The sequence below is a fragment of the Bos mutus genome, chromosome 6, assembly GCF_027580195.1.
Source record: "Bos mutus isolate GX-2022 chromosome 6, NWIPB_WYAK_1.1, whole genome shotgun sequence".
Classification (NCBI taxonomy): Eukaryota; Metazoa; Chordata; class Mammalia; order Artiodactyla; family Bovidae; genus Bos; species Bos mutus.
Window position 1 is genome coordinate 88,912,541 of NC_091622.1, and position 26,112 is coordinate 88,938,652.

Sequence of the window (26,112 nt, forward strand, 5' to 3'; positions counted from 1 at the left end):
TGTAAATTATTTCTTCTTAAATTCTCACCAGTGGCACAGAAAGTGATTATATGACTTATAATTCAAATACTATTTGCTTAGGAAAAATCATATCCAGAAATTGTCCTAATAACAGTTAAAAAGAAAACCACAAAAGTAGAAATATGAACTGTGTAGGCACATTAAAGTAAGCCAAGTCCTATATATTCTTTAACTTTAAAAGGATGACTCTTGTGGTAAGCGATTGCCCAAGTTATAATGAGTTCAACAAGCTCATTCTTGTGTGATTTCTAAAGCCAAGTTTATATTTGAATAGTGAAAAGGATCCTTTCTGGTAAACTGAATTTGCTGGGTGGACGTGATGCAAATGACAACCTATCCCGACTTCTACAAGTTTTCAAGGTACAGAAAATATGAGCAATTGAAATTCTTGGTAGAAAACTTTAACACCTCAGCAAAACATATTTATAAATTATTTTATTATAAACTGGGCAAGTGAGAATTTATGGAAGCTCCGATTGTCACAAAAAGTAATAGCAATAATTACATATTTTGACTTTAAAAATGATACTTTAATAATCCTAAGTAGATAGGTAAGGTGAAGTCGCTCAGTCGTGTCCGACTCTTTGCAACCCCATGGACTGTAGCCTACCAGGCTCTACCATTCGTGGGATTTTTCAGGCAAGGGTACTGGAGTGGGTTGCCATTTCCTTCTCCAGAGGATCTTCCCGACCCAGGGATGGAACCCATGTCTCCTTCATTGTAGGCAGACACTTTACCGTCTGAGCCACCAAGGAAGTCTCAAGTAGATGAATAGCAAAAAAAATGTGAATGTTATATTAAACTTAAAACTTTCTATTCATTAGATGTACCAAATTTAAATATTTTAATTTCATCTTATTGGAGATGATATTATTATTGTTATTAGTATTTTGGTGTTTTACCAGCCTAATCACTGGGGCACATTTTTAAGAACTGTAGTTCCTAGAGCTTGGTAGCCATTCCATTTACTCAGAAAAATATTAAATGGCAAAAATGACATAAAGGTAAATGTTATACTCTTAAAAATAATTATTTTTACAAAACTTGAAATACTAAAACTAAGTAGCAAAAACTAAAATAGAATATTAAACTTTTACTTTTATGCACATTTAATTGTTCTCTCCTGCCACTAAATAACAAAATATCTTGATTTACAGTGCAACCCAATCTGTCCTAAAAAGTAGTGTAAATAACTGCAGCTTCAGGGATATTTCTTTTATTAACAGGTTAAGATGTTTCCTGGTTTGGATATATTAAAAGTCCCCTTTCTTGGAATCCTGCATGGATTGCTAGCAGCTTAGGAGCTAGAACAATTCTGTTCACACCAAGGGAGCTTTACCTGAATTCAGTTCTTTTTTGTTGTTTTAAGTACATTTACAAACATGATTATGCCCACAGGTAACAGGAAACCAGTGTTTCAAATGAAAAACTTGATCACACTACCAGATAACACAGGTATCCTGAACAAGTGCACGAACGCCCCAAGGCTTTACGCTGCTGCCAGAAGGACATATTTTTTTGATTGCTAAGAACTGCCAGATGACGCTTCATGAAATATAAATGCAAGAAAGCCTCTGAGAGAGCTCAATAAAAACCTTCCACCCATCGGTCTAGAAGGATAAGAGCAAGATACTATTAACAAGTGCAGGAAATGGATTTCGGGGTTCCAATATCAGTCTATCTCTTGATCAATGGTAGGTCATTTCTTTTTATTGTGTTAATGTTGTGTCATTGTAAAATGTGAACAGGATTTGCTTTCTCTGTGTGAGTGAGAAGTTGGCTTTTAGCAATTGTTCTTTATGACAAAGATCCAAGCAAGGAATCCGTGGATTCATTTAGTTTCTTATGTAATCTTTTGACACATTCCTCTCTTAATATATTTTGATACCTTTTTTCTGAGATCTCTATATTGTTTGTTCTATACAACTGAAGAGCAGTTGAGACATTTTAACTATGATATGAGAGTATCCTTTTGATTGAGTGAGTTTATAAATGTATTCATGTTCTCTTAACAATTAGTGGGTTTCTATTTTCTCTAGCTGTAATGTAGTGAATGGAATTGATATACATGAGAAACTGTCAGAAAACTGCCCTTAGTAGGTTATGGATCTCAAATGTAGATGAATTAAAAATAGAACAGATGTGGGAATAGACAGAATAACTTTTGATCTGTTGCTTGTACGTTGAAGGAGGCTAGCCTGCTAAAGATGCCTTTCCCCTCCTTCACACAGCAATGACAGCACTGACTGGAGAGGCAGCCAGCACTATAAGCCCCCCATTCACAACCCAGCAGAGTAACTGGACAGTTAACAAAACAGAAGGTATTTTTCTTCACACTTTTGTATTTCAAGTGACTTTTTTTTAATGTTTTAGCGAAATTTAGATTGTGATAAAAGCAACATTGGAAATTTTTAAACATATATCTTATTATTAGACAATCTTTTATGGGGACATTGTGAAATGGAAGTGGCAGGTAAATATGTCGCAAAGAATCATCTTTTTAAAAGGAGGAAGTGGAGCAGATGAGAGAAAGTTGTCTTCAGTTACAGTCTTGGATGTGAAACCTGCCACACTTTCTGCCTGATTCCTGCTGAGTTCCCAACAAACCAGGCATGTCTAAAGGCAATTTGTCCCCATTTTTACATTCTCGATGAGTAACAATATTTTGATCTGTGATTATGAGCTTTTGCAGCCAAAATTTCTGGCAAGCAGATGAAGCCTTAATCCACTTTCTCTAATCTTCGGAAACGTCTTTTTCCTTGTTTGTCTTTGGGGTTTTTTGTTATTTTAGTGTACGCTGTATTTCCCAACCACTTGTACCCAATTTTTGTTGTTGATGGTGATGACATATTTTATTATTGTTATTAAAATAGTTTCTGGCCATTGCTGAGCGTCAGCATGTTTCCAAACTCTTTGAACTCTTAGAGGTGAATTTAGGAAGCTTGTTATCTGCCAAGACCTGTGTATCAGGTGGCTGTGATTCTCAGGCAAATCAAATATCACTCCCTGATGGGAAGGTGGGCTTTGTGATTTACAACAAAAGAAACACCATGTCTTGCTCTCAGAGCCCAGCAAATAAAAGAAGATGAAGTCAAATACTTTGTTTGTGAACATGAAAGATAGTAATATTTAAGTATTCTTTATTTCACCAATAATTTTATATTTTAAAAACTTCCTTAAAATATTTTACCCATTTGAATTTTGGAGCATGTATTAATTTGAAAAACAAAATATGCGGCTTTTAGAATAACTTTTAGCCAAATTCTTCATGTCTCCAAGCCTTTAAACAAAGAGAAAGCATCCTTGTTGGAAGATAATACTGTTGAAATTAAAGAAGTACAGTTCCCTCTCAGTGTCGGACAGTTTGCCCATCACCACCGTTTTTCTTCCCTAATAGTGAACTGCAAATCAGTAGTCGCCAAGTTACAGGCAATAATATTGGAAAGAAAAGGGATTGAATGTATCACTTCAGTAGTTTTCCTTTGTGTTCTTGATTGGGGAATTCTCGTTTCCTGCTTATTGTTTAATCTAAAAAATCTGAATCTAGTACCTCAGGAAAATTTTTGTGAAGTTATAATTAATATTCTTGTCCTTAGGGGGAAGATGAGTCTCTAGTCTACTCTCTTTTTAAAAATGTCTTCTTTCAGTTCTCACATTTTCTAGTAAATCCTGATTCAGGCTTGGTTAATTGAACTGAGTTAATCTTGAAGTAGGAAGAACCTAGTACAGTTTATAATGGGAAGTTCTCACTGCCTTAATGATCAAGGTGAGAAATTAGATTTACTATGCTACATTTAACAAAATGAATATGAATTTTAAGGTAATGTGCGATCTCAACCAAAATGAAGCTATGCGTTGAGGACATATGATGTTTATTCACAACAATGACAAAAATAAAATGCCACTAATTCTGCTTGAGAAGAATTTAAGAATCAAATATTAAACTACACTAAAATTATGCTGTTTTACCCAAATGTCATTCCCACTGCATAAACCTCAAGAACAGCATAGGTATATGTCTTTAATACATCAAGGAATGAAAGATAACCATTCTGAAATATATGTATTTTGCTGCAGTACAGCTTCCCAAAGGGAAGTTTCCCATAAAAAGGCTTTTGGACACTTGACCACAAAAGTTTGACCAAGTGTGGTCATCTGAAGAATCTAAGAGCTAGAAATCAAAACCCAGGTTTTCTAATTCCAACTCCATGGCTTTTCCTACAGTCTCATAATGCCTCTTGAGTAAAATTTCTAATTAACATCCAAAGGTATTGTCTTAGCTGTGTTAAGCCTGAGCCATAAATTATTTCTGGCTTCATATACGGGTCATAACAATACCTCTTCTGAAATCAGTTATGGAAAACAATTTCCTTTCCATTAGCTACTTAAGGTCCACAGATGAGCAAGGGCAGATTCTCATCTCACTCCTCTGGGGAGTGAAGAGAAATCAAATTCATTATCTCACAAGCACATATCCACATCTCCCTAAGTGCTTACTTCTCAGGTATATGAAAGTTTCTATATTTATTAGCATCCAGGATACATTTGGGAAGCCTTGTTTAAGACACCATACTGACTAGTATCAATGCTGCCACCTTTTGGCAGACTTGTATCTATATCTTATAATGAAATTTCTAAAGAACAGAATGATAATCAGTCCACCTCCACCACCTAATTTATTAATATGTCTAGATGATATTAACCTAACTTTTGTATATATAACCTGCCAAAGGAATGAATCAATAGTTCAAGTGGCAGAGCACTCAAAGAATATTCTTAAAATGAAAGGCCTTTTTGTATATGTGTTACGAATCTACTATGAAAGCGTGACCCACTTCATCTGTTAATATAGTATCTCCTTTTTCTAGCTGACTACACAGAAGGACCCATAGCCTTGAAGTTCTCACATCCTTGCCTGGAAGACCACCACAGTTACTGCATCAATGGTGTCTGTGCATTCCACCATGAGTTGGAGAAAGCCATCTGCAGGTAATTGCAAAGAACTTCCCAAGTCCTAGAGATGGGAGAAGGAGAATGTATGCCTCCTCCAACATGGTGTTTCACATGGTACCTTTATATACACCTCTATCTTACCCAGTAAAAAAGGTACATGCTCTGAACATGATTCACCAATTCTCTTTGTATTTGAATATCTAAGGAGTCTTTTTCTAACCTACCTAATTCTCACTGCTTAAAAGTATGGTTCCTAGATTAGCAGCATCCGTGTAACCTGGGAGCTTGTTAGAAATGCAGAAGCTCATGCCACACCTCAAAACTACTGAATTCAAAACAACTTTTGAAAAGTGAAAATGTTAGTTGCTCAGTCGTGTCCAACTTTTTGCAACCCCATAGAGTATAGCCCACCAGGCTCCTCTGTCCATAAGAGTCTCTGGGCAAGAATACTGGAGTGAGTTGCCATTTCCTTCTCCAGGGAATCTTCCTGACCAGGATTGAACCTGGGTCTCCTACACTGCAGGCAGATTCGTTACCATCTGAGAGACCAGTCAATAACATGCAAAGACGTTTCTAAGATTTTTATGAGTTGATTATAGGGTGAAATGAAACTATGGCAAAAATATTTCAGGAATATAAACTTCTAGATCAACTGAGACACTGTTTATGACCATTGATTTGCTCAGCATCCTCTTATGAAAGAGTAGGTTAACAGTTTTCTTCATCAACTCATGGAGGTGTCCTACCTTTCTCTTCTACCAATGAGGGAAGCTGCATTAATACGGGGTTTTAATCAAATGCATGGCTTCTTCTTCTTTAATAGATCAACTTTCATTTGGTATGTGCCTCTTTAATTTAAATCATTTTTATTTAATTGTTTTCATTTTTTGAAATTAGTCATAGGTGTTTCCATCATCATGAGTTTTAACATTATACATTTTTTCTTTTTTTTAAAGGTGTTTTACTGGTTATACTGGAGAAAGGTGTGAGCATTTGACCTTAACTTCATATGCTGCGGATTCTTATGAAAAATACATCGCAATTGGGATTGGCGTTGGATTACTATTAAGTGGTTTTCTTGTTATTTTTTACTGCTACATAAGAAAGAGGTAAGAAAAAAAAATTATGAAGTCACTAGGTACTCATTCATTTGACAAACATTTACTGAGCCCCTACAAGGTACCAAGCATTGACATATATAATTGTCTAGTGAAAATATGGCTGTAAATCTGGCAAGTTCCTGCATATTTGTTTTGGTGCCTCTTCTCATAAGCCCAGACAAGAGGTAGATTTACCTGCAGTTGCAATAGGATAGCTCCAATTTACAATTTCCCTTCATCCTCATCTCTGTCTGTCTACATCAAGTTGTAAATGAGTAGGACAGTCAGTCCACAAGGGTGAAGATTAACTGTGTCCTGTGCAAAACTATATGGAGTGCTGAACACCGTGTTTGGGACACCGTACGTGCTCAGTAAATATCTGTCAAATGGACACATCAAATATAAGTATGAAATTAATGAAAGTGTGTAACAAACTTGGGCCATTTTCTTCCCAGACATCAACTGAGGGTACATGCAGGAGATACTGCCTACTGCTAAAAGCTAAAGAAGACAAATTTGATCCACTAAGTATAAATTACTCATGTATTAATTATTAATTATTATTTCTGGTCTTTCCACACTGGTAATTTTACCTAAAATCCACATATAAGGAAAAGTCAAAAAATACGTGACATACATTAAAGAAAAGTAAAAATACACTTCTTTTGCTGTACTCTGTTAACTAAGTTGTCATTTTTAAAATGACCAAAAGTTATTATACAACATAAAAAAATATTTTCTTAATAACTGCACCTTAGAGAGAGTAAAATTTGTTATATCAATTGTGGATCGATTAATACAAAATCTGTTAAATCAGCTGCATAAGAGATCAAGAAAGGAAAAACAAAGAAAAGGAAGTAAGACCTTTTAGTGTAAATAAGACAACTGCCTGAGGTCAAGTTCCCTAGAAGAAGAACTATGAAAGAGATTCTTGAGTGAGTGATTGGTCAAGGGACTACTCAAAGCTGAAACTTGTAACAAAGTAGGAAAGCTAGAGCAGAGTGGAAAGGAAGCAAAGATGTAGCTTTAGCTGAAACCTATCCTCAGCCTGATTCCACAGGGAGACCTAGAACATGAATGGCATCTCTGACCCAACCTAAGGAGGTGAGGGAGCTTGGTTTTAGTACTGAGTCATCAGGTGTGGATGTCAGAATGCTCCTGGTGGGGTAAGGGACAGGGCCTTGGAATCTCCCAGAAATCTTCAGGCAAAATCCTCTCTTGGCTGAGGACAGTCCTCTAGAGAAGGATGGTGCTGTGAGCCTTATTATGGGCTTCCCTGGAAGCTCAGCTGGGAAAGAATCTGTCTGCAATGCAGAAGACCCTGGTTCAATTCCTGGGTCGGGAAGATCCCCTGGAGAAGGGATAGGCTACCCACTCCAGAATTCTTGGGCTTCCCTGGTGGCTCAGTCAGTAAAGAATCTGCCTGCAATTCAGGAGACCTGGGTTCAATCCCTGGCTTGGGAATATCTCCTGGAGGAGGACATGGCAACCCACTCTAGTATTCTTGCCTGGAGAATCCCCATGGACAGAGGAGCCTGGTGGGCTACAGTTCATAGGGTCACAGAGAGTCAGACATGACTGAGCAATGTAGCACAGCACAAAGCACATGGGCCTTATTAATACCCACAGCTGCTGAGGGATGGGGATGGCAAAGAGGGTATAGGTGGGACACCAAGAGCAACTATTATACCAGAGCATTTATATAATTCTCAATAAGCTATACAAACAGCAGTCAAATTCATATGGAAACCAATGCTCTGTTTTAGGTATCTAAAATTGAAATCACCTTACAATATCTGTTCCGGAGGAAGACCACTGTGAAGCCTTTGTAAGAAATTTTCATGAGGCATTGGTGTAAATCAGTGGGCCCCAAACTGAAATCTTCAAGAGAAACAACAAAACTTTCCAGGCTGACTAGAAAGTTGGGATCGTGGTGAAATGAGAGAATAAATTTCAACGTTGGTGCTTAGACTCTGTCATCGTTAAAGCACCATGGGAGCCAAGGGAACAAGCTACAGTGACAGAAGTCAAGTTCACAGCCGTACTCTGGGTTTGCTGCTTCTGTGTGGTTTTTGTTCTCCCTATGGGATACTGAGTTGTATGCTTCTGACTATGTCAGATGTGAATTCTCATGACAATAATTATCAACTATGCAGTTGTTAGGGGAAGCACACTGATTGAAACCTCCCACCCTGGCCAGGCACCACAGTAACCATTTGCATGAGCTGTTTTACGACAGAAGGTCTTGGTAAGGAACAGGGAACTAATAAGCCTCCACCAACCAGAAGAGTTCGGGAAAGGTCAAAAGGAAACACCAGCTGTCCGTCCACCTCCCAGAATCCTCTCTGGCATCCATCTTGGCTGAACAAGGCTTGCACCACCAGGAAGGACTCTGAGTCAGAATGATTGGCTAAAGACAACCCGGAAACTAATCCCATCACCATAAAACCCAAACTGCAAGCCATGTGACAGAGCAGTTCTCCTGGGTTCCCTTACCCTCCTGCTCTCCACCTGGGCGCCCTTTCCCAATAAAATCTCTTGCTTTGTCAGCACATGTGTCTCCTCGGACACTTCATTTCTGAGTGTTAGACAAGAGCCCAGTTTCGGGCCCTGGAAGGGGTCCGCTTTCCTACAACACAGTCAGCCTAAGCAAGGCCATGCTTGGGTTCTTCACTATGCTTGTTACCAGGATTTTGGACCACAGCTCTATGGACCAAATTTGAAACATGCTGCTTTCATGGTGTCTAAAAGAATGTGATGTCAACTACTCAGATGAGATTAGTGTTATGGCACTTCCGGTGACCCAAACATGTGACTGAAGTCTAAGCTAGAGAAAAGAAAATGGAACGTCCAAGGCAAACATAAATCATCCCAAGCTTGTGGCAAAACTTTGAAATATGGAATAAGCTAAAGAGTTTCTGATGACTGAAAACTTATCTGGATATTGAGTCTTGAATAGGCAAAACATTTTTGTTTCTGCATGGATTATAAAATTTTGTGCTTGACTCACTAGTCCTCAAATGCTTATGTTCATCACTTTCTCCTATTGTTAGTGGAATTACCTGGTGACTATTTGGACTGACATTCTAAAATTCTACTAATGAATACAGTTCTACAATTGACTCTGAAATAGAAACTGAAGAACCAGACATTTTCATCAGCCAAGAGCATGTGGAAACTTTCTTTACCATTCCTGAATACCTGATAGAAGATTTATATGTGGAGAAAATGGAACATTGGTAGAAATAACATTTTGAGAATTATGGTCCTACCTGTTTAATCATTATTCTTCCACCTAATTCAAATAATCCTAGCCCCCTTAATTTCTTTGGACTTTCATGTCATTTTCCACAAAGCCTTTCTAGCACTAAAATTTGATATTGAGAGAAGGGAGAAAAATTTACACATCTGTGTTGCAAGTGTGATTATTCTCAGCTCCATGTCTGTCCCCAGTCTCACCCCTCACTCTGAAACACACCACTGGATATTATCTTCGGTGTATATTGTAGTGTTTGGTTGTTAAAATAATAATTTAAGAATTTGTTCTTAAAGGAAGTGAAACATGAAATTAAAGAATAGTATCTACCACGTTTCTTTTAGATTCAATCTAAGACTATGGACTTTTTTAATTTTTTTCTATTGTGGAATAGATAAGCAAAGTATTTTGATCATAGCATGGGTTAAAAAAGGAGTCAAAGGTGAACTTTCTTAGAATGGAAGCCTACTAGCAATGGCTTCTCTTACATCAGGTTGTGACTTTTCATTCACTTCTAAATAAAACTACCTTCTGTTTTCCTTTGAGTAGAAGGCATTTCACTTGCTCAGTTTGTTTTTCCTTCTGAAGGAATTTAATGCAGATGAATTGCACATCAGCACTTTCTGCATGATCTCACAAAGTATGCAAAGGTTACATCATCCCAAGGAGTAGGGAGGTAAAGGTTCCTCCCAATGACTCCTCTTCCTGAGCATTTCAAATAGCTGTTAAAAAGCTGGGGAGAGTCCAGGAAGAAACAATAAAGCTTAATTAAGGACTGCCTCCTGATGAAAAGAAAGAGGAAGTAAGACTAAAGTCTCTGGAAAGGTGATAAACTAAAGAGTTACAAATATTTGCTGTCTATAAGTATTTCTAAAATGTATACTTAACTGAATAAAATTCCCCAAATGCCAAACCAAAAAGTAGATCAAAGCAGAAAACCAACAGAGGTTCATTTTTTTTCACCTCTGGATGGGTATGCATTAACATCATAAAATCCACCCAGTGAGAAAATATGGAAATTTAGAGTGTGGCTCCTGAGAAGCCATCTGTTTATGATCTGTCATACAAAGGAATCTTGTGCTCATATAACTCCTAGAGTTCATTTTCCAGGAAGAAATCCCTGGTATTCTTATGGCAAAATTTACATTTGTAAGCAGGTCTTCAGTAGGAACATGTATAAGATGTTCTGCAAATCTTTCATTTTCTGTTTTTTCCTATATGAAATAAGACCCTCCCTGAACAGAAGCCTACCGGTGAAGATCTGGTATCAGAACTACATTTCAGCTATTAGGTGTGGTGGGTCATTTAAGAAAGAAATGAGAACGTATTTCTGGCATCTTTGACTAAATCAAACCAGTCAACGGAGTTCATCAGTTTCTTTCATTTCCCATTTTGTCTCCTTCCTGTGTCTGCCCTTCAGTTCTTGAGAACACATTCCTAAGTCATCAGTATTCATGAGCGCTTCATTAATTAGCCCTTGGGAGCACAACGGCAGTAGGAGCAAACACTATAATTTCAGTCATGCTTGAGAGAGTAAATTTACAAAAAAGGAATTATAACTGCTTTCCCCGAGTTATTTTTTTCCTATAATTATATTGGAAGTAGATGAAATGATAATACAGTTTGTCTTTTAGTGTTTCCTGGCACAATACAACCCTTTAATTTTGAAATGTCCCATTTTGCTGACATCAAGAAAATGTCCATTTATTATATGCAATTGAAAAAAGAATGTCTTAAGGAAATAACAATGAAACATGAGCAATTTAAGCTTTTGATGTTGAACAGAAGGACACTTCTCCACAGAAGACCATGAGTAAACCATCTAATTTCTCTGCCTTGCAAACTGTAACACACGCTGTGATATGATATAAATATTGATATCCTACAACCCACACTCATGGGAAGGGTTACCAGAATCTCTCTATTGCAAAACACCACTCTTTCTGGCTTACATCATTACTGTCTGACATCAGGATACTAGCATTTGCCAAGATGAACTGGAAGTGTTGAAATTTAATTTGTGAGTTTGGGACTGCTAATCTGGGTGAGTCCACATTTCTGTCCAAACTTTTGGCACAGCCCTATTCAGTAGCACATTCAGAAGCATATCTTCCAGATTCAGCTCCAAATTTCTGTTAAATGTTCAATGAATGTACAACTCAGAGTACAAGGCCTAAGTAGCTATTTCTTGAGAATTCAAAGTATAGACTTCTTGAGAATAACCATGTGAAAAAATGTGATCCATCACTACATTTTACTCCTCCGCCAAAACAAAACATGAGGGCTTTTACAGATTGTGGCCAATACCCACAGCTTCCAGAGAAGTATCTCATAAAGATGAAGAATATGATTATACAGTAACAAGAATAACTGAATTGTTTAATCAGGTCTTATGCCTATACTTCATGGGCTTTCTTTGTAATTTTTATGTCTCAGATAATATTGGAGCATAAGTAACTTAGATTAAAATTCTGTTAATACCACAGTCTAGCAGGTATCAAACTAGCAGTTTTCTTTAACAGAATGTTAGTTAGGCTTCACATCTTTCTGGAAAAACATGGCATATCTAGATTTTTTTTAACTATACAAAACTATTGATTCAATATTGAGTCTCTTCTCAAAGGAAACTGAAGTAATAGTGTAATATAGCTACCATCTATGAGCATTTAAAATGTTTGAAAAGCATTATTAGCTTTATTTTAATTAACCCACACCTATGTGCAATTAAGGCTTATAGAAGGCAAATCATTCTTTTCAAGGTCACATAGCCTTTCAGTGGCAGAGCCTAGATAGATCTAGATAGATCTAATGCCAAAGTCCCTTATTTAAACCTATATGAAAATTGTTCCCAACATTTTATGAAAAACATTAGTGTTGGGGGTTGATTTTCTTTCTTTTTTTCCTTATGAGTTTGAATATATACCCAAGAGATTTGCAAGTAAATGAAAAGTTATTTTCTTTAAAATATATAAAATAACGACCTTGTCATGAATCGACCACAAAAATTTCCTGGTGTCATCTGCAGATTATTAAAATATGAATAGCATCCTTAGGGTGGGGCCAGAACAAGCTTCAAGTGCCTACTGAATGTACAGTCTGAGAAGAGACTTTAGACTATAAATGAACCCTGGTTTATCCACAGGATGTAGGGAATGAGTTGGTCACTTGAGAACACTTGATCCCAGCCTGTGGACAAGGGTTCTTTGGCACTTACATCCTAACAGGGGCATCGTGGTTCAGTTTGGTAATGAGATGAGGAGCGAGTGGTTTTCACATCTCTGGGAAAATCTCAACAACCTCCTTCCCACCACAACACCCCCAATCCTACCCTAGTGCCATATATTCTTCAGAGAAAAACAGTCAATGGTAGTGGTCCAGCTTGGGTCAAAAATTGGAAGCAACATTAAAAAAAAAAATCTGCAATAAATGGATTGTTAAAGGACCTGTGATCTAGTCTGGCTGTGTGATTCTCTAACTTTGCTGGGCCATTTGGACTGGCTATCTTTGTCTGTTAAGTGAAAAAGATATTGTTTAGAGATGACCTCCACATTCCCTTCCTGGTTGAAAGTTGTATGTTGAAAATGTGCAGCCTATAAGGCAGATCCCGTCCACAGGTATATTTCCTTTGTCTTTCAAGGCATCTGTTTTAAATCCAGCCCACATTTAGAAATCAAGATGTTTTACTATAGAAATCTAGCTTCTAGAAAAAAAGGAGACACAGTATATATAATAGGAGTTAAAGGAGATCTCATAGATACAGGATATATAATAGGAGATACACAGTTCTGACCCTATATTCTTAACATAGCTTTGATCAGGAGTGTGCCCTGGACACCCAGCCAGTTTTTGTCTTCTCATTCAGGGTTCCTATGGATCTTAAGACTGTGTGGATCACAATAAACTGTGGAAAATTCTGAAAGAGATGGGAATACCAGACCACCTGACCTGCCTCTTGAGAAACCTGTATGCAGATCAGGAAGCAACAGTTAGAACTAGACATGAAAAAACAGACTGGTTCCAAATAGGAAAAGGAGTACGTCAAGGCTGTATATTGTCACCCTGCTTATTTAACTTCTATGCAGAGTACATAATAAGCAACGCTGGACTGGAAGAATCACAAGCTGGAATCAAGATTGCTGGGAGAAATATCCATAACCTCAGATATGCAGATGACACCACCCTTATGGCAGAAAGTGAAGAGGAACTAAAGAGCCTCTTGATGAAAGTGAAAGAGGAGAGTGAAAAAGTTGGCTTAAAGCTCAACATTCAGAAAATGAAGATCATGGCATCTGGTCCCATCACTTCATGGGAAATAGATGGGGAAACAGTGGAAACAGTGTCAGACTTTATTTTTTGGGGCTCCAAAATCACTGCAGATGGTGATTGCAGCCATGAAATTAAAAGACGCTTACTCCTTGGAAGGAAAGTTATGACCAACCTAGATAGCATATTCAAAAGCAGAGACATTACTTTGCCAACAAAGGTCCGTCTGGTCAAGGCTATGGTTTTTCCTGTGGTCATGTATGGATGTGAGAGTTGGACTGTGAAGAAAGCTGAACACTGAAGAGTTGATGCTTTTGAACTGTGGTGTTGGAGAAGACTCTTGAGAGCCCCTTGGACTGCAAGGAGATCCAACCAGTCCATTCTGAAGAAGATCAGCCCTGGGATTTCTTTGGAGGGAATGATGCTAAAGCTGAAACTCCAGTACTTTGGCCATCTCATGCGAAGAGTTGACTCATTGGAAAAGACTCTGATGCTGGGAGGGATTGGGGGCAGGAGGAGAAGGGGACGACAGAGGATGAGATGGCTGGATGGCATCACTGACTCGATGGACATGAGTCTGAGTGAACTCTGGGAGTTGGTGATGGACAGGGAGGCCTGGTGTGCTGCGATTCAGAGGGTCACAAAGAATCAGACATGACTGAGCGACTGAACTGAACTGATGGATCTTAAAGTGTGCCAGGATGGTTTGACTGGATTAATTTTAAGATCCTGCCTCATCTAAATTCCTCTGAATCTAGTCATCTGGGTAACCTGTAGAGGGCCTTGTTGTACTGCAAAACACTCAAGCCGTGAAAGAACCTGGAAGCTGTCAGGGGTGGCCTCCAATGACTCAGATCCCCTGCCCTGCCCACACCCTCAGTCACTCTCTGCTACAATCTTTGTCAGATTTGTTTTCTCATTGTTCAGCCCTATTTATGTTAACTTCCTGATCAAAAACTAAACTGACTCCCCATTGTGTGCCATGTTTAACAAAGGCTCCCCTCCTAATAGAGTGAGGCCCTCCACAGGGAGGCTCTGGTGGTCTCTTTCTTACCTATCTTCCCTGGGGCTCCCAACTCAGACCATCAGCTGCAGCCACCAGTTGCCCTTTGCTCTCTGAAGAGATCTCACAATTTCTATCTGTATGTTAGGTTGTCAGCTATTCCCTCCACATGTATTACCCTCCTTCATCTCTGTTGGTCAAGATTTCACGCAAAAAATTTTTTTTCAAATCCTGCCATCTCTTTGAAGAATTACATTATTTGCAAATATCATCTTTCCCTTCCTTTGAGTTCCTTGATTATTATTTTGTTTAACCTCTCAAATAGTGCTTACATTCTGCCTTGTATTATAATGGTTTTTGTTTTTGGCTAAGTTCCAGTTGTGATCAGAAATCTCATAGGGCTGGGTTCTGAGTCCCTGCTGTTTACTAGTTCTGTGATAGAGAGTAAATTATTTAACCCCTCTAAATCTCAATTGCATCCATTGTAAATGGGGATAATAATAATTATACCTAACCCATAAGGTCATTTTAGGATTAAGTTAACTTAGATAGCTAACTAGGTAAAATATTTAGAACATAGTACCCATTCAGTAAATTTTACTTATAATTATTAAACATTTGAAACTTCTGTATATGCCTTCCTAAAAAAGTTATCACATTGCAGAATTAAGCAATAAAAACCACGGGTCATATGGGAAAACTAAAGCTAGGGGTATAATACTTGAAAACTGTGTGACATTAAAAAAAAGAAACACTAAAGAAAATCATCAAACCACAAGGGAAGAGACAAAGAGAAGAAGAAAAGAACAGGGAAAAACTATACAACATCCAAAAGCAATTAACACCATGGCAATAAGAGCATACCTATTAATGATCACTTTGAATGTAAATGTACTAAATTCTCCAATCAAAAAACTTAAAGTAGCTGAATGTATAAAAAGACAAGACCTATCTATATTATGCTCCCTGTAAGAGACTCACTCCAGATCTATAAACACACACAGACTGTAAGTAAAGGGATGGAAAAAGATATTCCATGCAAATTAAAACAAAGCTGAGAGTAACACTCTTATATGTGATAAAATAAAGTCAAAAAAACTGCAACAAAAGACAAATAAGGGCATTACATAATCATAAAAGGATCAATTTAAGAAGATACAGCATTTGTAAATAAGTATGCATCCAACATAGAGGTATCTAAATACATAAAGCCAATATTAACAGATATAAAGGGAAAATCAACAGTAATACAGTGATAGTAGGGACTTTAACACCCCACTTAAAATCAATGGATAGATCCACCAATATATACAAAACATTGCATCCTCAAACTGCAGAAGACATTTTTTCAAGTGTACATAGAACATTCTCCAGGATAGATCACATATTAGTCCACAACACAAATCTAAATAAATTCAAGAGTAATATCATGTCAAGCTTTTTTCTAATCAAAACAGTATGAAACGAGAAACCAATTACAAAAAGAAACTAGAAAAACACAGACACATGGATATTAAACTACATGCTACTAAAAAACCAATGAGTCAATAAAGAAAGCAAATAAGAAATTTAAAAAATACCCTGATACAAATGAAAATGGAAACACAACTTTCCAGAATCTATCAGATCAGATCAGTCGCTCAGTCGTGTCCGACTCTTTGCGACCCCATGAATCACAGCACACTAGGCCTCCCTGTCCATCACCAATTCCCGGAGTTCACTCAGACTCACGTCCATCGAGTCAATGATGCCATCCAGCCATCTCATCCTCTGTCGTCCCCTTCTCCTCCTGCCCCCAATCCCTCCCAGCATCAGAGTCTTTTCCAATGAGTCAACACTTCGCATGAGGTGGCCAAAGTACTGGAGTTTCAGCTTCAGCATCATTCCTTCCATAGAAATCCAAGGGCTGATCTGCTTCAGAATGGACTGGTTGGATCTCCTTGCAGTCCAAGGGACTAAAGTTTAAAAATAAAATAAAATTAAAAAAAAAAAAAAAGAGTCTTCTCCAACACCACAGTTCAAAAGCATCAATTCTTCGGCTCTCAGCCTTCTTCACAGTCCAACTCTCACATCCATACATGACCACAGGAAAAACCATAGCCTTGACTAGACGAACCTTTGTTGGCAAAGTAATGTCTCTGCTTTTGAATATGCTATCTAGGTTGGTCATAACTTTCCTTCCAAGGAGTAAGCGTCTTTTAATTTCATGGCTGCAGTCACCATCTGTAGTGATTTTGGAGCCCAGAAAAATAAAGTCTGACACTGTTTCCACTGTTTCCCCATCTATTTCCCATGAAGTGGTGGGACCGGATGCCATGATCTTCATTTTCTGAATGTTGAGCTTTAAGCCAACTTTTTCACTCTTCACTTTCACTTTCATCAAGAGGCTCTTTAGTTCCTCTTCACTTTCTGCCATAAGGGTGGTGTCATCTGCATATCTGAGGTTATGGATATTTCTCCCGGCAATCTTGATTCCAGTTTGTGTTTCTTCCAGTCCAGCGTTTCTCATTATGTACTCTGCATATAAGTTAAATAAACGGGGTGACAATTTGACGAACTCATTTTCCAATTTGGAACCAGTCTGTTGTTCCATGTCCAGTTCTAACTGTTGCTGCCTGATCTGCATACAGGTTTCTCAAGAGGCAGGTCAGGTGGTCTGGTATTCCCATCTTTTTCAGAATTTTCCACAGTTTATTGTGATCCACACAGTCAAAGGCTTTGGCATAGTCAAGAAAGCAGAAATAGATGTTTTTCTGGAACTCTCTTGCTTTTTCTATGATCCAGCCAATATTGGCAATTTGATCTCTGGTTCCTCTGCCTTTTCTAAAACCAGCTTGAACATCAGGATGTTCACGGTTCACGTATTACTGAAGCCTGGCTTGGAGAATGTTGAGCATTACTTTACTAGAGTGTGAGATGAGTGCAATTGTGCAATAGTTTGAGCATTCTTTGGCATGGCCTTTCTTTGGGATTGGAATGAAAACTGACCTTTTCCAGTCCTGTGGCCACTGCTGAGTTTTCCAAATTTGCTGGCATATTGAGTGCAGCACTTTCACAGCATCATCTTTCAGGATGTGAAATAGCTCAACTGGAATTCTATCACCTCCACTAGCTTTGTTCATAGTGATGCTTTCTAAGGCCCACTTGACTTCACATTCCAGGATGTCTGGCTCTAGGTCAGTGATCACACCATCATGATTATCTGGGTCATGAAGATCTTTTTTGTACAGTTCTTCTGTGTATTCTTGCCACCTCTTCTTAATATCTTCTGCTTCTGTTAGGTCCATACCATTTCTGTCCTTTATCGAGCTCATCTTTGCATGAAATGTTCCCTTGGTATCTCTGATTTTCTTGAAGAGATCCCTAGTCTTTCCCATTCTGTTGTTTTCCTCTATTTCTTTGCATTGATCGCTGAAGAAGGCTTTCTTATCTCTTCTTGCTATTCTTTGGAACTCTGCATTCAGATGTTTATATCTTTCCTTTTCTCCTTTGCTTTTCGCTTCTCTTCTTTTCACAGCTATCTGTAAGGCCTCCCCAGACAGCCATTTTGCTTTTTTGCATTTCTTTTCTATTGGAATGGTCTTGATCCCTGTCTCCTGTACAATGTCACGAACCTCATTCAATAGTTCATCAGGCACTCTATCAGTGCAGCAAAGTCAATTATGAGGCAATAGCATAGTAATACAGGTTAACTCAAGAAACAGGAAAAATCTCAAGCAAGCAATGTAACTTTACATCTAAAGGAAGAAGACAGAAAAGAAAAAGCAAAGCCTAAAGTTAGCAAAAGGAATGAGATAATAAAGATTAAAGTGAAAAATAACAGAAATAGAGACCAAAAAAACAATAGAAAAGATCATTGTAATTAAGGACTATTTTTTGAAAAGTAAACAAAATTGATAAACTTTTAGCCAGATTAATCCAGAAAATAAAGATCCTAAACAAATAAATGAAAAATGAAAGAGAAGTTACATCATATACTGCTGCTGCTGCTGCTGCTAAGTCGCTTCAGTTGTGTCCGACTCTGTGCGACCCCATAGACGGCAGCCCACCAGGCTCCCCCATCCCTGGGATTCTCCAGGCAAGAACACTGGAGTGGGTTGCCATATCCTTCTCCAATGCATGAGTGAAAAGTAAAAGCAAAGTCACTCAGTCGTGTCCGACTCTTAGCGACCCCATGGACTGCAGCCTACCAGGCTCCTCCGTCCATGGGATTTTCCAGGCAAGAGTACTGGAGTGGGGTGCCATCGCCTTCTCCACATCATATACTACAGAAATACAAACAGTCACAAGAGACTACTACAAACAATTATACAACTACAAACTGGACACCCTAGAAGAAATAATTAGATTCCTAGAAACAAACAATTTTCAAAGATTAAGGAAGAAAGAGAAAATATGAACAGACCAATTTCTAATCAGTAACCAAAATCTCTCAACAAACAAAAATCTAGGACCATATGGATTCACAGGAACATTCCAACATGTATTTAAAGAAGAGTTAATACCTATCCCTCTACAACTATTCCAAAACACTAGAGGAAGTGTTTCCAAATTAATCTATGAGACCAGCATTATCCCAATAAGAAAATCAGACAATGACACTATAAAAAGAAAAAGAAAATTACAGGCCAATAGCCCTGATGAACATAGATTAAAAAATTCTCAACAGAATATTAGCAAACTAAATTTAGCAATATATAAAAAGGATCATACACCATGATCAAGTAGAATTTATTCCAGGGATGCAAGGATGATGCAATACCTGCATATTAATTATTGTAAAACAGCACTTTAACAAAAGTGAAAGCTAAAGCACATTTTATTTAAATGATCATTTTCAGATGCAGAAAAAGCATCTGATGAAAGTCAACATCTATATATGTGATAAAAATTCTCAACAAAGTGGGTTTGGAGGGTACAAACCTAAACATAATAAAAACTGCATATGACAAGCCCCCAGCTAACTCATACTCAGTGGTGAAATGCTGAAAGCTTTTCCTCTGAGATCAGGAACAAGTGAAGTATGCCCACTCTCACCACTTTTACTCACATGATACTGGAAGTCCTAACCATAGCAATCAGAGAAGAAAAAGAAAGCCATCTGAAATGGAAGCAAAGAAGTAATACTGTGACTCTTTGCAGATGGTGTGATATTATATAGAATAACCTAAAAACTCCACCAATAAACAATTTTGACTAATAAATGAATTCATTAAAGTTGCAACATTTACAACTTTACAAAATTTACAAAAAGATGCAGAATTAATCTGAAGACATTTGTTTAATTTCTATACATTAATAACAAACTATAAGAAAGAGAAGTTAGGAAAATAATCCAATTTACAATTACTTCATAAAGAACAAAATATCAAGGAGCTGAAAGACTTGCACTCTGAAAACTATAAGGAAAAGATTAAGATAAAAACAAATAGAAAGATATCCTTTGCTCACTGACTGAAAAATTATTGTTAAAATGTCCATACTACCCAAAGCAATTCACAAATTCAATACATTCCTTATCAGAATATTCATGGAATTTTTCACAGAACAAATAATCCTAAAATTTGTATAAACTACGAAAGACCCCAAATAGCCAAATCATTCTTGAGAAAGAAGAACAAGACTGGAAGTATCACATTCTCTGGTTTCAGACTATACTGTAAAGCTATAGTAATCAAAATAGATATTGCTGGCACAAAAACAGACATATAGATCAAATGGAAGAGAATAGAACACCCAGAAATAAACCCACATTTATATGGTCAGTTAATCTATGATAAAGGAGGCAAGAATACACTATAGGGGAAAGACAGTCTCTTCAATAAACACTGTTGGGAAAACTAGACCATTACCTGGAAAAGAATGAAACTATTTTTCTTACACCATAAGCAAAAATAAAATAAAAATGAATTAAAGGCTTAAATGTAAGGCCTCCCAAACCATAAAATTCCTAGGAGAAAGTGAAGGCAGCATACTTTTTGACATCAGTCTTGGCAGTATTCCCTTATTTGTGTACTTATTTATTGGGATCTGTCTCTTCAGGCAAGGCAACAAAAGAAAAAATAAACAAATGGGATTACGTCAAACTAAAAGACTTTTGTACAGAGAAGGAAACCATCAATAAAGTGAAAAGGCAATCTGCTGAATATTGCAAATGATATGATATTTGCAAATGATATGCCTGCTAAGGGGCTGATATGTAATATATATATAAAGAATGCACATATCTCAATAGGAAAAAAATTAGATTAAAAATGAGCAAAAGACCTAAACAGGCATTTTCCCAAAGAAGACACACAGATGACCACACAGGCAGATGAAAAAATGTTCAACATCATTAATCTTCAGGGAAAAGCAAATAAAAGCCACAATGAGATATCACCTCACACCCATCAGAATAGCTATTATCAAAAAGAAAACAAATAACAAGTGTTAGTGAAGAAACAGAGAAAATGGTACCCTTGTACACATTTAATGGGAAGGTAAACTGGTGCAGCCACTATTGAAAGCAGCATAGAGATTCCTCAAATTTTTAAAGTAGAACTACCATATGATCCAGCAATTCCATTTCTGGGTATTTATCCAAAGAAAATGAAAACTCTAACTGGAAATCAAACATGAACTCCAAGGTTCACTGCAATATTATGTAAATATAAGAGCCAAGATCTGGAAGTAACCTAAATAATCACGGATAAAGGAGACGTGGTATATATACAGTGGAATGTTGTTGTTTAGTCCCTAAGTCACGTCCGACTCTTTTACAACCCCGCGGACTGGAGCCCACAGGCTCCTCTGTCAGTGGGATTTCCCAGGCAAGAATACTGGAGTGGGTTGCCATTTCCTTCTCCAGGAGATCTTCCTGACCCAGAAATTGAACCTGTGTCTCTGTTTGGCAGGAGGGTTCTTTACACTGAGCCACCAGGGAAGCCCCACAATGGAATATTAATCAACCAGAAAAAAAGAATTAAATTTTGCCAGTTTTGACAACATGAATGGACCTAGAGGATATTATGCTAAAGTGAAACAGAGAAAGGCAAATACTCTATGATTTCACTTATATGTAGAATCTTTAAAACAAACCAACACACATAACAAAACAGAAACAGACTCACAGGTACAAAGAACAAATGAGTGGCTCCCAAAAGGGAGGGGTGGGGGAGTGGACATATGGGGGAAGGGGGAATAAAAGGTACAAACCTCCAGTTACAAAATAAATAAGTCATGAGGATGTACTGTACAGCAAAGGGAATCTAGTTAATGATATTGCAATTATATTTTATGGTGACAAATGGTAAGTAGACTTGTCATAGGGATCATTTCATAATGTGTAAAAATAACAAATCACTGTGTTATACACCTGAAGTCAAAATAATATTGTAAGTCAAAATACTTCAGTAAGAAAGAGTAATAAAATCAGCAAAGTCTTATACATTCTAAACGATCAAAGATATATAAATAAATAATAAAAAGACATAAATAGTTGAGTGTGTAGTATACTTTACCTCAAAAAACACCTGAGGTTTGCTTGTGGAAGTGACAGAAGAAGGATTATGGAAACTGGGTAAAAAGTTGTAACAGCAAATATTTCTAACACAAACCTGAACCAAAGTAGCTGTCATATATTTGTGATTTGGGCAAGTGTGCATTTGGTGTAGTCTACTCATCTCAGCTCAACAGCTTTGTGCATTCATCTAGTGCTTTTCTCGGGTGAAATTCTGTGTAAGCAAACACAAAATTCCTATTACGCTGAAACTGTTCCTTTATGTTAGAAGTAATGCTCACTTTCAAAACAAGCATTCAAATAAAACCATATCCTGAAATGATCATAGCTCTTATATTTCAACCTAAAACTTAATTATAATTTTTAGACACTTGAAACATTCTGATAATATTTATATCAGGACCTTAAGGAGTGGGGGTTACGATAACCTTCATTTCTCCATCTAAATTGTAACAGGAATGCCAACACATATTTCCAAGGACCCATGATACCATGCTTTTGAGTTCTCTCAGACAGACTTATTATCATTATGTTTATTCTTTTTAAATCAAACTATAAATGGACAGAAAACCTCATGACTATATTTTCCTTCCAAAATTCATAATCACTCTAAGATCATTTTCTTCCAAGTGTTATTGACTTAAAGTATTAATGTGAAAAATCCCAATTCTTCCTCCTTTCATAGTGACTTATTCCCCTCCTGTATTTTTTCTTTTCTTTCTGAGCATCAAGTTTGACTCCCTTCAGTAATATATACTAGGCAATAAATCTTGCCAAACTGCAGACCTTCTTCAAGCAGCAAGAATTCATTTAAGAATTATCAAAGCATTTAGTAGACAAAAGGGGACATTACACAAAAGGAAGTAAAAAAGAAGAGTCAAACTTGGTATATACTAGGGTCCCCAGCTTGAGCCTAACACGTTACCATCAGGGTTCAGGCCTGTCTAGGTGGATTGGGCAAAAACGTGTGTCTATAGACAGCTGTCTTGAGCAGACTGAAATTCATTTGCCTGAGGGACTAAGGAGCCTTCTCTGAGCACACCTTCAGGTACGCCTCATACCTGATCAAAATTAATTTATGTTTCAGTGGTTTTTGTTTGCAGGCCTAGGGAAATATAGCATGTAGTAAAATGTAGTAACAATTAATTTGCTTCCCTTGCCAGCAAGTAAGAACTTTACAAAAAAAGATCTTCATGACCCAGGTAACCACAATGGTGTGATGACTCACCTAGAGCCAGACATGCTAGAATGTGAATTCAAGTGGGCCTTAGGGAGCATCACTATGAACAAAGCTAGTGGAGGTGATGGAATTCCAGCTGAGCTATTTCAAATCCTAAAAAATGATGCTGTGAAAGTGCTGCACTCAATATACCAGCAAATATGGAAAACTCAGCACTGGCCACAGGACTGGAAAAAGTCAGTTTTCATTCCAGTCCTGAAGAAGGGCAATGACAAAGAATGTTCAAACTACCACACAATTGCACTCATCTCACATGCTAGTAAAGCAATATTCAAAATTCTCAAAGCCAGGCTTCAACAGTACATGAACTGAGAACTTCCAGATGTTCAAGCTGGATTTGGAAAGGGCAGAGGACCCAGAGATGAGATTGCCAACATCCACTGGATCATAGAAAAAGCAAGAGAATTCCAGAAAAACATTATCTTCTGTTTCATTGATTATGCCAAAGCCTTTGACTGTGTAGATCATAACAAACTGTGGGAAATTCTTAAAGAGATGGGAATACCAGAGCATCTGACCTGCCTCCTGAGAAATCTGTATGGAGATCAAGAAGCAACAGTTAGAACTGGACATGGAACAACAGAATGGTTCCAAATTGGGAAAGGAGTGGTATATCAAGGCTGTATGTTGTCACCTTGCTTATTTAACTTATATGCAGAGTACATCATACAAAATGCTGGGCTGGTTGAAGCACAAGTTTGAATCAAGATTGCTGGGAGAAATATCAATAACCTCAGATATGCAGATGACACTACCCTTATGGCAGAAAGTGAAGAGGAATTAAAGAGCCTCTTTAAGTGAAAGAGGAGAGTGAAAAAGCTGGCTTAAAACTCAACATTCAAAAAACTAAGATCATGGCATCTGGTCCCATCATTCCATGGGAAATAGATGAAGAAACAATGGAAACAGTGACAGATTTTATTTTCCTGAGCTCCAAAATCACTACAGATGGCGACTGCAGTCATGAAATTAAAAGACACTTGCTCCTTGAGAGAAAAGATATGACCAACCTAGACAACATATTAAAAAGCAGAGACATTACTTTGCCAACAAAGGTCCATCTAGTCAAAGCTATGGTTTTTCCAGTAGTCATGTATGGATGTGTTAGTTGGACTATAGGGAAAGCTGAGAGTCAAGAACTGATGCTTTTGAACTGTGGTGTTGGAGAAGACTCTTGAGAGTCCCTTGGACCGAGAGGAGATCAACCAGTCCATCCTAAAGGAAATCAGTCTTGAATCTTCAATGGAAGGACTGATGCTGAAGCTGAAACGCCAATATTTTGGCGACCTGATGGAAAGAACTGACTCATTTGAAAAGACTCTGATGCTAGGAAAGATTGAAGGCAGGAGGAGAAGGGGACAACAGAGAATGACATGGTTGGATGTTTGAGCAAGCTCTGGGAGATAGTAAAAATAGGGAAACCTGGTGTGCTACAGTCCATGGGGTCACAAAGAGTCAGACACAACTGAGCAACTGAACTGATCTGGCCCGCATCCATGTCTCTCCACTATGGAGAACAGTGTGGAGATTCCTTAAAAAATTGGAAATAGAACTGCCTTATGATCCAGCAATCCCACTGCTGGGCATACACACTGAGGAAACCAGAAGGGAAAGAGACATGTGTACCCCAATGTTCATCGCAGCACTGTTTATAATAGCCAGGACATGGAAGCAACCTAGATGTCCATCAGCAGATGAATGGATAAGAAAGCTGTGGTACATATACACAATGGAGTATTACTCAGCCATTAAAAAGAATTCATTTGAATCAGTTCTAATGAGGTGGATGAAACTGGAGCCTATTATACAGAGTGAAGTAAGCCAGAAGGAAAAACACCAATACAGTATACTAATGCATATATATGGAATTTAGAAAGATGATAACAATAACCCTGTGTGTATGAGACAGCAAAAGAGACAGTGATGTATGGAACAGTCTTATGGACTCTGTGGGAGAAGGAGAGGTGGGAAGATTTGGGAGAATGGCATTGAAACATGTGAAATATCATGTATGAAACGAGATGCCAGTCCAGGTTCAATGCACGATACTGGATGCTTGGGGCTGGTGCACTGGGATGACCCAGAGGGATGGTATGGGGAGGGAGGAGGGAGGAGGGTTCAGGATGGGGAGCACATGTATACCTGTGGCGGATTCATTTTGATATTTGGCAAAACTAATACAACTATATAAAGTTTAAAAATAAAATAAAATTAAAAAAAAATGAAAATAGAACCCCGATTTTGCTTTGGAATATCATCCTCCTTCAACTTCATTGTACCTGGCTAGATGTAAACATCTCACCTCTATCCCCAGGGGCAATCAAAACATTCCATCACCCAACAGTAGATACTGAGAAGCAGTTGTTCAGTCACTAAGTCACGTCCAACTCTTTGTGACCCCATGGACTGCAGCACGCCAGACTCCTCTGTCCTATCTCCTGGAGTTTCTCAAATTCATGTCCACTGAGTCAGTGATACTATCTAACCATCTCTGCCACCCCTTTATCCTTTTGTCTTCAATTTCCCCCAGCACCAAGGCCTTCTACAATGAGTTGGCTCTTTGCATCAGGTGGCCAAAGTAGTGCAACTTCAGCATCAGTCGTTCCAATGAATATTCAGGGTTGATTTCCTTTAGGGATGGACTGGTTTGATCTCCTTGCTGTCCAGGGGACTCTCAAGAGTCTTCTCCAGCACCACAATTCAAAAGCATCAATTCTTGGGCACTCAACCTTCTTTATGGTCCAACTCTCACATCTGTAAATGACTACCGGAAAA

General features: G+C 37.9%; 1 protein-coding gene and 1 long non-coding RNA gene across 5 annotated transcripts in view; one reads left to right on the top strand and one right to left on the bottom strand.

Moving 5' to 3' along the window:
• Window positions 1-26,112, bottom strand: part of LOC138988233 (uncharacterized) — a 67,952-nt gene that overhangs the window by 3,812 nt on the left and 38,028 nt on the right. The window lies entirely within an intron of this gene.
• EPGN (epithelial mitogen) lies at window positions 1,430-9,852 on the top strand. Of its 2 annotated transcripts, XM_005891251.2 has the most exons (5): window positions 1,430-1,715; window positions 2,253-2,342; window positions 4,890-5,010; window positions 5,931-6,083; window positions 7,841-9,852. In XM_005891251.2, the coding sequence occupies exons 1-5, from the start codon at window positions 1,673-1,675 to the stop codon at window positions 7,893-7,895; spliced, it is 462 nt and encodes a 153-aa protein (XP_005891313.1). In that variant the 5' UTR covers window positions 1,430-1,672; the 3' UTR covers window positions 7,896-9,852. The 2 variants fall into 2 exon arrangements, with proteins under 2 accessions (XP_005891313.1, XP_070229077.1); XM_070372976.1 differs by lacking the exon at window positions 2,253-2,342.

Coding starts and splice junctions, on each gene's coding strand:
- EPGN (XM_005891251.2), top strand. CDS start 1,673: ATGGATTTCGGGGTTCCAATATCAGTCTATCTCTTGATCAATG. Junction 1,716..2,252: donor AGTCTATCTCTTGATCAATG/GTAGGTCATTTC, acceptor TCCTTCACACAG/CAATGACAGCACTGACTGGA. Junction 5,011..5,930: donor TTGGAGAAAGCCATCTGCAG/GTAATTGCAAAG, acceptor TTTTTTTTAAAG/GTGTTTTACTGGTTATACTG.